Source organism: Drepanopeziza brunnea (assembly GCF_022702325.1).
Source record: "Drepanopeziza brunnea f. sp. 'multigermtubi' strain 214-2 chromosome Unknown ctg3, whole genome shotgun sequence".
NCBI lineage: Eukaryota > Fungi > Ascomycota > Leotiomycetes > Helotiales > Drepanopezizaceae > Drepanopeziza > Drepanopeziza brunnea.
Genome location: NW_027094066.1, coordinates 1,018,704 through 1,031,236, shown reverse-complemented (window position 1 = coordinate 1,031,236; position 12,533 = coordinate 1,018,704). Strand labels below are relative to the sequence as shown.

The 12,533-nt window shown below is 45.7% G+C and overlaps 1 protein-coding gene across 1 annotated transcript; it reads left to right on the top strand.

Annotated features, from left to right (window-relative positions):
- Window positions 1-10,175: 10,175 nt before the first annotated feature.
- L3040_002455 (uncharacterized protein) lies at window positions 10,176-11,904 on the top strand (the record flags this gene model as incomplete). The annotated part of the gene is made up of 8 exons (XM_066155560.1): window positions 10,176-10,210; window positions 10,482-10,714; window positions 10,765-10,864; window positions 10,915-11,014; window positions 11,069-11,376; window positions 11,436-11,612; window positions 11,660-11,739; window positions 11,789-11,904. 8 exons carry the CDS (start codon window positions 10,176-10,178, stop codon window positions 11,902-11,904), a joined length of 1,149 nt encoding a protein of 382 aa, XP_066012553.1.
- Window positions 11,905-12,533: the final 629 nt, after the last annotated feature.

The following is a 12,533-nucleotide window of genomic DNA, read 5'->3' as shown; positions in this document are numbered from 1 at the left end:
GTGGACCTAGTGGATCCCGATCATGGCTCTCGGCCTCGGCCTCGGCCTCGGCCTGGACCTGGACCTGGACCTCCCGTGCCTCAGTGTCGAAGACGTTAGCTTTCTTCCTTCCGCTTGGCCAGCCAATCACGGACTGAAAGGTGGGGCCCTCAGGCTCATAGGCGGCTGGTACAGTACTAATTAGGATGATCTTAGTACTGGACCCTAGTCTTCCCCAGGTTTTTCTCCCGCCACTGCCACCCATCTATCCGCATGCCAGTCAGTCAGTTAGTCAGTCAGTTAGTCAGTCAGTTAGTCAGTCAGCCAGTCAGTCAGCCAGTCAGTCAGCCAGTCAGTCAGTCAGTCAGTCAAGTCAGTCAAGTCAGTCCACGGACCACTAGCCAGCCCCATTCCCTAGTCTGTCACCCAGTGCGGCCGCCAGAGGAAGGCTGATTGTGAATCATGATCATCCCAGGCCCTGATGACGTGGGTGGGGCATGCGTATACCTACTGTATCCATCCATCCGTTCATGTCCTCTGGAATGGATGGGTAAAATGAATGGATCATGAACGGATGAATCAATAAATCTACGTAGTAGGTATTCCCTACTGTACGGTACTGTACTGTACGATCCTCGCCTTCTCTCCGTATTCTCTACTATTGACAGACAGGGCTGTGGAAGATTTCTCCGAGTCGGCGCGGCAAATCGTCTCCCCGGTGACAGGTACAACTAGTCCGTACTCCGTACTCCGTCCGACTGTGCACATTCGATCACATTCGATCACCTGGCTCTCCCGCCGTACACTAGATTCGGAACCTGTGGGACCCGACCGACTGCCGAGCTGCCGCTCTATAATTAGAACGTGCTCCTACGGAGCACTCGAGACTACTGTAGTACTGCGTCATGCGGATACTCCCAATAAGGACATTTCGTTCACATCCTTATTTCCCAGGGTAAATGTTTATTCTGTCAAGTGTCGCTTTCTCATTCGTCGACCCCTTCCCACGCTTCTCGCTAAGGTTCTTCTCGCTTAGGGACATGGCCCTTATACGGGGAGTTTTGAGTACTTGTCTAATCATACTACGTACTATCCCCCCCCCCCTCATGAATAAATGTCGGACCCGGCTTAGCCTTATACACATACCTAGATGATAGATCATACGGAGAGCGGTGGTTTCTGAAGGCTCAAAGTCTTGTCAAATTCTACTGCACAGACTCCGTATTCCGTAAGTAATTGCTTAAAGATACTACAACACTTTTCAAGGTTGACTCGCTAAGTACTAAGTAGTATGAGTTTATTACCTAGTTCAAGCCCGGTAAAAGCCCTTGCGAAATTGAACTGTAATCTTTTCTTGAAGGGGGGGGGGCTTAGTATACAGAATACGGAGACTGCTAGCTACCCTTTCAATTAGGAAGGGAAGTACGGAGTTATCAAGAACTACATTCAGTATGCGATCAATCAGATACCTCCCAAATCCAATTTTGGTGATACACTTCATACTATTACGGATTTCTATCGAGACACAAAAGACCGTTCGCTCCCACAGAAATGTAGAAAGAAGAGCTTGAATGTACGTACGTAGTATATTCATTCCATCCCTAAAATTTGCAACCGGCAGATTAATAGAACGGAACCCATAGAGGTTAAGGGACAGGGAAGGGCTTGTGGCTCACTCGGTGCTACGTAGTACCACGGTACAGGCCTAAGTATTACCCCTCGAGGGTGCCTTAAAAGTTTAGTTTCCACTTTAAACCCCCTGTTTTCCCTACCCTCGAGGGGTAATACTTACGCCTGCGACGTAGTATGTCCTAAAAGCTCGATTGCCTTTCCAATGCCTCGAACATACGTAGTACTAGTACAGAGTAAGTAGTAGAACCGAACCGTAATCTCGCATGCCTTAACGCCTTGAACTAACTGCTGCTTCAATATGAATAGGTTTTTTTTTTCCCTCTCTTTACGGAATTATGCGTAGCACATTAGAGGAAGGGACAGAGAGAGATACTCCGTACTGACTGATTTGCTACTGCGTCCCAGGCGTAAAGTATTACCCCTGAGGGTAGGGTAACCAGGGGGTTTAGAATGGAAACTAAACTACTACGTACGTACGTACCTACCAGCTAAACTTTTTTTTAAAAAAAAAAAGATTTGCAGAGCGCTTCTTCTTGCTCGAATGATGGATGGCAGGTTGAAACGGACCGGCCCGAACTACGCATGAAAGGAAAAGGAGATGCTTTAGCTCTGTTCAGATCAAGCGGAATGATACACTAGTTGTACTGTACCGGTAACTGTCCTGCTACTTACCGTTCAAAGAGAGGCAGACAAGTTGCAATCTATTTCCTCCAACTACCGCCCACGTAGGCACAATAATTGCCGCTCCAAGGTTAGGAAGCCCAAGGGGGGCTTGTTTAGAGGGGAGATCCTTAGCGGATGAAAGCTTGCGAAAGAAGAGGATCATCAATTGAACCTTAGGTATGTGTGGGGAGAGATATACTTTTTTGGAGTCGCCCCCCTCCGGCGGTGAGGTACTGTGTGTACGGAGCTCCGCGGACTTGGCTTGTCAAGATGCGTCGGGGATAAGGAGGAGATAAGTACGGTAAAGGCTTGCTTGCATACGGAGAGCGGCAGGCGGGCAGAATGGGAGTGGTTTGGTTGAGGCGTGCATGCGGAAGGAACACAGAGTTCCACCTGGGAAATCATTCAAAGACCTGGGAGAGGGTACACCGTAGGTGTGATGGGTGGGTCAGATAGTTACGACTAAAAAAAAAATTCAAATCGCTGTTGCATAATGCAATACGGAATTACTACGTAGTACTACGTAAATCTGGTCGATTATGATTTCCTACGCCTCGAACATTGTAGAACCTATGCCAGCATGCCTTGACGCCTCGGCATGATGCGAAGCAAATTCGAAGCAAATTCGAAGATGGATAATAGATGTATTGATACACGGAGCGTGTTGTCAACTCTTGGAGTCGATACCAAATCAGCGTTAAGACCGAACTACTACGTATGTTAGCTCTAAATCAATAGCAAAACACTCTCCTCCGACTATTCCCTGCTCAGCTTGCCTACCACCAGTATCTGTTTCTATTGTGAGCAACTTTAGATCGAAAAGTAAAGATATGCTATCATAATCGGGGTGATTAGAGCGGAGTTCATTTGAAGAAGCTCTAATCAAGCGCATTCACGGTCCAATACATCGGTGTTAACACGATAGGCAAAGTGCCTGAAGCTGCCTCAGAAAAACGGAAACTTTAAAAAAACGGAAATTTCAAAAGCCAAAGGAAGGGTGGCCCTGGCGATTACCTTAATAAGTACCTATCAAGCTGTCTCTGACCCGTCAAGGTATCTTAAGAGTGTCTTAGTATTCCAAGAAAGCTGATTACGTAGACCCACCTAAACCCACCTATATTAATACTCTTGGACCAGCGAAAGCCACCTAGAAGGCTAGAAAAAGTATCCTGCAGAAAGAGGATCCTGCTGACTAATCCTATCGAAACGCACCCAAGACTGCATTACCCAATGGAAAATTCATTTGTAGCCTCATTTCGTAATTCTCTCAGAGGAGGGCCTGACATTGAGCTAACTCGAGGACACGGAGGCAGAAGCTTACTTACATACTCCGTAGATCGGCATACAAATTTGGGCGGTCAAGGCATGCGGGACTAGAGCTCCACTTTCTTCGTAGGCATGCATTAGAAAGAACCGACCGAGTGATTTGTACTGCGCTTTCAAGAAAAGCGCCTTTGCAAGCAGGTTGACCGAATCAACGAGGCTTTGAAGCCTGCGGTGGCATACAGAGTACACTTGTCTTGCTTTTTGGTTTCACACCCTATCAAGAGTCTCTCTTTCTGTGATCCATCCTATCCGTAGGGGATGGGCGCAGTTGATGGCAGCCACGCTGCACCACCTTGAAATGCTTTCTAGGGCCGTCTCGTATGTAACTCCTTAGCCTAGCACGTCGCCGTACTTTATGGGAGGTCCCAGGGCGGCGGGCTTCGCCTGTTCGTAGATCAATACTACTACTACTACTACTACTACTACTACTACTACTACTACTACTATCACTTATATGCTAGACGTACCCGAGCTCGCTATGTGCGACAACAAGATCACCTCTTTCAATTGCGGAGAACGCTTTCTTCGGTAGGATGAGCGGTTGGGAACTGGAATACGGCTGCTTGTTATGATTGTGCTATCGTCGCTTAGAGATCGAATGTAAAATCATCTTATTGTCGGCTACGTTGTATACAAGTGATATATTTCTCTCCGTAAGTACCCTATGTACGTACATGCATACATGTCTCATGTATGCCATTCCTCCCAGGGCTCGCCTCGACCGGCTGGCTGGACCGAGAATCACCTAGCCCTCCAGATCAGATTGACAGAGGGAACAAAAAAGTAACTTCCTTTTCGCTACCAACATTGAAGCTATTCCCACTTTTAACACCGTACTGTCCTCAATATGCCTGCTTCTATTTCGTCTGCTATTATTGCGAAAGCCACCCTTTCTCGTAAGCGCTCTTAAGTTCGCAATGACGCCTCTCGCAAATAACAAGCAGCAGCAATCCGAATCTCCTCTTTCATCTGATATCTCTTTCGAAGAAGCGCAAAATGCTCTTAGAAAAGAGCACGAAGAGGAATCGCAAAAAGCAGAAGGGCGAGAACGCGTGGTTCAGCTTAACGAAACTATTATACAACAGCGCAATTACGTAGTGAAAATGGAAAGTATTTGGTAGACGAGAATGGAACTTACATACTACGTATAGATAGGTACGTCAACCTGCAACTAATCTATCTTCATTTTTATTTTTTTTACTTCCGATCATTCAGTTTGACGCTCTTCGATATCATACTTTTGATGTAGTCCCGCCACTTCAGATTTAAGATAGCCCCGCTATATAAAATGGCACTACCTAGGTAGTCGCTGATCAGGCCCCGCAAGGCTCCCTGCGCCTTGACGGGTGCCGGCCTTGGCGTCCTCGATATACGTAGTAAGTATCAAAGCTCGAATTCAAGCCCGGGAGGCTAACAAGGATGGTTGCAAAAAAAATTGAGACCCTTCTTACGGATATCCGGGTGTGAGAAAGGGGTTCTGCGGAAGAAGGTGATGCATGGCCCGTAGAGCCGTTTACCCTCGCATCAAACAGTTATCTAGCAACCAATCAATCAATCCATCAATCAGTTAGGCTACACTAAGCCTGAGCCTGTATGACTGAGCCGCTGCTGGTCTTGGAACTAGTTGTAGAACTTATATACTAAGTAGTATATACAGTCGCCCCCTGAATATATATCGGATCCAGTTTGGCCCCATAAATCGTAGAGCGGTGGTTTCTGAGTGGCTTAAAGCCTTATCAACTATTGCATATACTAAATACTTGCTTAAAGATACTTATCAAGGCTGAATCATTACTTATACAACGTAAGTCCATTGGTTCAAGCCCTGGTAAGAGCCCTTGCTCGATTGACATGTATTCAAGGGGTGGTGGACTGTAGTTGTACTCCTTAGTTGTACTACTACGTAGTATATGCTTCTAAAAGTATCAAACCATGAATGAGCCATCAAACCTCATATTCAAATTTCCTATACCGTACTCCGTACGTACTATGCGACCCGCTCCCGCATACCCGGCCCCAGGCAATGAATTGGCACCAGACAATAACTCAAGAATGCCAAGTATCAGAATCTCCGGTTTCCGAGCAGCCGGTACTCCGTACATCTCCGTATTCGTCGTACTACTGTATAGTAACTCGCTAACACGGTATCTTTATCCGTACTCTAAACTCCGTTTAGATAGCCAAACCCGCCGCCAATATGCTCTTATTGATACACTAGTCAAAGACTTCTTAGTATCTACAATAAGTAAACATAAAGCTCAAGAAGGAAGGATAGATAGCGCTGAAGAAACCACTCGCTCCGGGTGGTCTTGCGACGTTGCGTTCTGCTCGCTAAGCCCCTGTACGCTTAAATCTAATAAGTTTGATCATACGCATACTTGGGATGATTTTCGACATGGGGACATGCTTGTAGATGCTGGCCGCAACGAGTACTCCGTACAGCGGTTAAGTGTTATCCCCGGTCGATAAGGCCCCCTCGGGCCTTACGTTGTAGGTTTGTAGGTTTCGATCCCTTGAAAGTCTTTTGATTTTTGGGAATGCGCCGATTAACAAAGGTTTGATGAGGTGATTGCTGCTTTGCAAGGAAAGACGTTGGGCATTCACAGGAAGGGGGATATAACTTCACGCTCCGTATTCTTGTGCAGATACTACGGACGTTTCTGCCGCCTTCCTTGCTATTGAAAGCAGTGGTTCAGCTTGGCTTCGTCGACTCCGCCCCGTAACCAGGTTCGTGATTATCAACTTGTGAACCTGTGGTCGATTATTCCGATGCCTCGAAAATTGTGATTATTGACGGTAGCATTAATTGTAGTTGTAGCTGTAGTTGTAGTTGCAGTCGTAGTTATACTGGTAGTATTACTCCTGCCTTTCCTACTACAGCTAGGGTAATTACCGCCTGAGGGTGATTCAAGAGTTGAAATCTCCACTTTAAACCCCCTGATTAATCAAGCCTCACACGACGACTACAGCTACAGCTATCATGCCTGGAGGTTGTATTAAGAGACTTTTACTTTCCATGAATTAAGCTGGCTCCGAAACTATTCCAACGGATACAGGAAAGACAAATCTATCCGGGATCCGGATATCCTATACGACGTAGCGGAGAAACAGATCAAAGTCCATGATATCCGTAAGGCCTAGCCAGGCCCATGGCAAGGTCCTTCTATCGTTTGGAAGTCTATTCTTCTCTTGCCTCGCATCGAAACCCATTCCTGCCTCAAGAAAATCCTCTTTACAATAAGAACACAACCCTTTCTCTACCAATCTATCAAAATGATGCTGATCAACGCTATCGCAGCTCTTGTTGCCGCCCCTGCCGTAACAGCAGCATCTGCCAAACTTACCCCTAAACAGGGAAGATACGTAGTACTACGTACGTCATGGTGTGCGCGGAACCTAGCCTGCGCGTCTGCCGTGACTTACTTTACACCCCTGGCACCTGCATCAGGATTCTTCCTTTAACCATCTGAAGCTAAAGCTTACGAAGTCAAAGTATCCTCTTTGGACAGTTTCGACAATGGAATTATTTCCTTAGATCCCTATGACAAAGAATGCTACTTTTACTATCTCTAGACTGATCTAGATTGGATTAACGGCTACGACTTAGTAATGCTGTTTAAGTATCATATGGTTGCATCTCCGCTACTTATAGATCGAATATTCCTTATGCCACTATCACATTCATTGATGTGAATTATGAATTACGAAACGGAAATATCAAAGGGAAAATTATATGACCGCCTTTTACTTTTGCTCTATGTGAATAGATAGCTGAACGTTTTACTATCAAACTACGCCCGCTCCCTTACACTTCCCCTTGCCAACGAACGAAGTTATAATAATCGATAGATCTATGATTACTTTACGCCACTAAGAACAAAGAGCGGTATAGATTCGAAGCTGGCGACTACGGTTTTTTAGAAGGTTACATGTAATTATTTGTAGTTGCTTAATTATTCAGCTATTTACTTGATTGAAATTTATTCGAATAGCGCCGACGAGGTTGACATACGAATATAACTGCGTTCCAAAACTCTACAATCTCCTAAAGCTTTTCATAGAGTAGGTCCATTATTGAAAAATAATATCATAATTCACAATTAATTTTTCTATTAGAAATTGTAATAGATACATGTATTGTAAGAAAGAAGGTGCAAAGATTGACCGTACTACTGAAAATTGACCGTATTACTGAAGAGCACTAGGAACCGCAGCCCTGCCTCTGACTTGTACTCCAACCAGGCGTACGATTAGTACGAGAGAGACCAATCTCTCCATTTATCTATTGGTATTCAATCTTTAATACTAACATCTAATTTTTACTTCTCTCAAGACAACTCCTTCTGGCTCTTACTCTATTCCTATGATGTTCATCATCGCTATCTTACTCGCCGTAGCTGTTCTTACTGCTTCTATCGTAACAGCAGCACCTTCCGATCTCGTTTCTCGATAAGAAGTTGGTCGATAAGAAAAGACTATTGAAGTCTGCCACGATTTCGCCTTTAGCAGATGCGGATGAACTCCCTTATATCTCCGGCAGCGGTGATATTACTATTATTTCCCTTTCCCTTTCCCTTTCCCTCAACTTTCTTAAGCCCATAAAAGTTTAACCGGCAGTCTTCACAACCTCGGAGATGAACCCGATCTTGCTGACCTTTGCTTACCTCAATGATGCCATCTCCTCTTTCAGATGCGATGTCTAAGCTGCTTCTCGCTTAAGCAAGACTAGCTATATTCGGTCAAGTGTTAAAGAGAATTAAATCTTTCCCGGATCCAGTTGAAATCATGCTGTTTTATATTACAGCTGCATCTCTTCGGATCAGGGATCGATTTTGCTGTATGCTAGTATCATCCGCCATATCAGGGGGATTTTGTAACCGCATTAACTTACTGAATTATCCTAAACGTAGAGTCAGCACCACAGCCAAAAGTTTAGTAAAGTAAGCGGCTTCAGGAGTTAACGATCACTGATCTACCGTACCGACCTGCGATTTCTACTACAAGGGTTCTTGTTCAGGAGGTAAGGTTTCTCAAGATAACGAATTGAAGGTCTCAAAATTTGGAAATGCGTCAGAATTAGCTGTGGCGTACAGTAAAAGCCAAATCAAAGCTCTCCGACGAATGATTAACACCCCCCGCACGAAACCTCTGAGGTGTAATCATCTGCAGCATATCGCACTAGTCGATGTAGAGAGAATCTTTACGAGACAAATGAAAAGCGTCGTAGGTCTCGAGTGGCCGTACGATGACGTTTCGAGGCCCAGCAGTCTTTCGCAGCATTATTGAATCCTTGTAGAATCTTGTCCTCGGTGTCCGCAGACAGCCAAAGTATAACTTTGAAGCGTTCCAGATGCTGATAGACAGACTGTAAGGCACACTGTGTCTTCCCAATTGCAGGCGTGCCATACAGTGCCAACGAGCGCAACGGCTCCGTCGGAAGAGGGGTATGGTAAGATCGTCAACTTCGCGTCAATCGGGCGATGGAGGTCCTCTCTACCGGAAACCCGGTCATTTCTTGGATAAGAAAATTGGTGACGGGGTTTGAGAAGGTTAGTGTTTGATTGGCAGGAGTATAAGGACTCACCCAGACGTGTATCGATCGGCCATGAGTAATCTCTGAAAGTCGCCGCGTATCCTTTCCAGCACTATATCATACGTCGGTTTTTCGCCCTTAACAACCGTTTTGAGAAAGTTCCCGGTTGGCATGCCTAAAGCATTCTAGCTGTCCACGGGCTCACTGTGACTATCTCCGTACCGATGTGCAAGATTCGATACTACTTCTTTCGGAAATAAAACATCTGGCCCTGTATGAGATGAGCGGATTCAAGGTAATTTGCCATATCTGAGCGCGGAAGGAGTAGTTCGGAGGCCATTCGTCGCCGAATGCTGAGGATGTTTTCTTTGCGAGAGGGAGCTCGTCAGCACTCTTATCCTGGAAATAAGCACGTCCCAAAGGGCGTAACTCGTGTATCTGGCTTCATGCGCATATTCATCAAGTGAAGTCGTTGAATTGGTGGGTGTGTCTATGTCTGCATCTGTTTTGCGATATCGTAAAAGCATTGCAAGCATGTCAAAGTTAGCCTCCCTGCAGCTAATTCGGGTTGGGAACATCACCTACCATGCTACTCAGATGCTGACGGTAATTGACTTTCCTTTCACTGACCAAGAAATACCTCGAAGAGAGTCAGCCTAGAGATAACGCTAATTTACAAGCATCAGTTGGTCCAGCTTAACGAACACGGAAACAACACTGAGACAGATCCAGCGCTCTGTACCGTTATCACAATAGAGCACCATGCTGAAGTGACATTCCAGCTTTTATACGCTACTGTCAATTGATATTCTGAGATGGAAGATGTATGGTCGACGGCGTTCTTAGAATATATCATCTTTGCGGGCTCGAACTTGCCACATTCAGAAGACCCAATTCTAAATCTCGCTAAAGCGAAGAAGATGTACGGGGTAGAGAACATCTATACGTCCACATCAGCTAGCATTATGGTCCATACCTGCTTTTGAACAATTCATTGCACACAGTCTATCGGCTTTATCCCGACACCGTCGACGCATTTATCATGTCTACTACCCAGACATCACACAATTCTGACGTGTAAGAGTTCCTCCGGATTCTTCCCTTCCCGCATACACTCCTGTGAGACTGACCTACAAGCCAAAAATATCTATCAAACACTAGAAATTACCGCTTCTTCGGATACATGGCCGCCATTCTTAACGATTGCGGTTCCCTCTCGCCTGTACTATACAAAGACAGACAAGCTGCTATTTTCGGGAGAGAGATTCGCGATAAAAGACAATCAAGACGTTGCAGGTGTTCGTACAGGTGGCTCATCACGAGTGTTCACTAGGCTATATGGCCCCAGGAGTATAACTGCGACTTCGGTGCAAAATTTTATTGGTCTTGGCACTATTTTAGTAGACAAGACACGGACGACACAGTTTGCTGATACGGAATGGGCTACAGGCGACTGGGTCGATTACTATGCCCCTATCAATCCTCGGGGAGATGGCTATCAAAGTCCCAGTGGCAGCAGCGCGGGCAGTGGCGCTGGACTGGCTGTATATCCTTGGCTTGACTTTGCGACAGGCACTGACTGTAAACCAACCCTCTAAATCAGGTGTACAATCGGCTAACATTGATTTCAGCTTGTGGTAGCATTCTATCTCCTGCCGCTGTACAGATTCTCTTTAATATGTGGCCTTCGCTACGCGTTACAGATGTCGAAGGAGTGTTACCGTGGTCTCCGTAAGTCGTTGAGCGTACTTCAATGGGTGGCAGTGATCTGACATCTTAAGGATGTTTGATACTTTTGGAGTGTTTCCACGAGACCTTGAATCTTATGTCACTGCGGCCAGAGTTATACATGCAGATTCAGAAGCCAAGAAGTGTCTATCGGTAGGAATGGATGCCGACGCTGCTACTCTCTCCAACAGGCTGACGTGAAGGTAGAAGCCCCGTCGTATACTGTATCCCACAGATTACTTACCTGTAGAGCATTCGGAAAGTCAAGATTTCTACAATAACTTTATCGCAAAGCTCGAGTCTTTGGGTATACAGAAGGAGGAGCTCGACCTATCCGTCTTGTGGTTGAAGTCTAACCCTATCCAGACCACCCAAGCTCTGTCAGAGTACCTACATAATAATTTACCGTACGTGTATGAGCTAGCCCAATTCAAGTCCTACGAGAAATTTGCTAGGGAGTACAAAGAAGCCTATGGAGTGAAGCCCATCTTTAATCCACAAGGCCAATTTCGGTTGTGAGTCGACGAGACTTCTTGCCCTTTCCAGTCGCAAAATACGTATTAAATTCCAACAGCGAGTGGGCTCCAACGGCGACTGAAAGTATGCAGGTTGAAGGTTTAAAACAGTCAGCCGTTTTCAAGAAATGGATCGAGGCCGAAATCCTCCCTGTTAACGAATACGGCTGCTCAGAGAATTTGCTTCTTCTGCCGTGGACTTTTGCATCGCCTACCTATCGGAATCTGTACCACGAGTGAGTACTCCTTCGCATTTCTGTGATTATCGATCTCACAAGCGTAGACGTCCAGCCTGGGTCGGTGCGGGGTTCTTCTTTTACGACATTTTACCCTATGCTCAAGCCCCCGAAACGATTCTACCCAGTACGAAGCCCGACCTCTGTTTCTTTCTCCTTGGATCTCAACTAATAAGTCGGCCAAACCCGAAACCATTCTCGCGTTACCGACAGCGAAGAGTGGCTACCTGTCAGTAATGGAATCATCGCCTCCCAAAACAACGATATTTTCCGTACCGAGGCTGTTCTATGAATGTACCGCTCAACTGGGACCAATACAAACGTGATGACGAGAAAGACGGCTTTCGAGGTTCTACTTGCGAAGAGCGAAACAATACAGAGTCTAGGTGGTAGCAGCAAGCTTAAACACTGGTGGCACTCGGTTTTGAGCGAGCCACTCCCAGAATTGTAAATAAGTCAGAGCTTTATTAAAATACAACGTTGATCTCAGCCACCAATATAAGTGGCAAGATGCAATCATTTCCTATGCCACGCTTCCATTCGAAGAATCGGATCCACATCGATATGTTGATGCTGTCTCATGCATTCACCTCCATGACGAAGCTCATCGTACTTTTCATAAATGATTGGTAACTCATACCTGAATATCCGCCATATAAGCAAGGTAAGCTATCGGGGAGATACTCGATTCCATTTCTCAAATTGATCGAGCGAGAATGGCATGGCCACTTGGCAACCTCGACAGGCTGCTCCAACGAGCTTATTATCACGAGTTTAGTGTTTACGATACCACATCACAGATTTTGATTCCGTTTAATAGCACAGGGAAGCAAAGATGAGCTGCTCCTTATAAATCTGTGAAGTGCTGTTGCCAACTGCTCGGCGCTTTTTGCTAGAATCTGGAATAGCGCTGATTAGCTG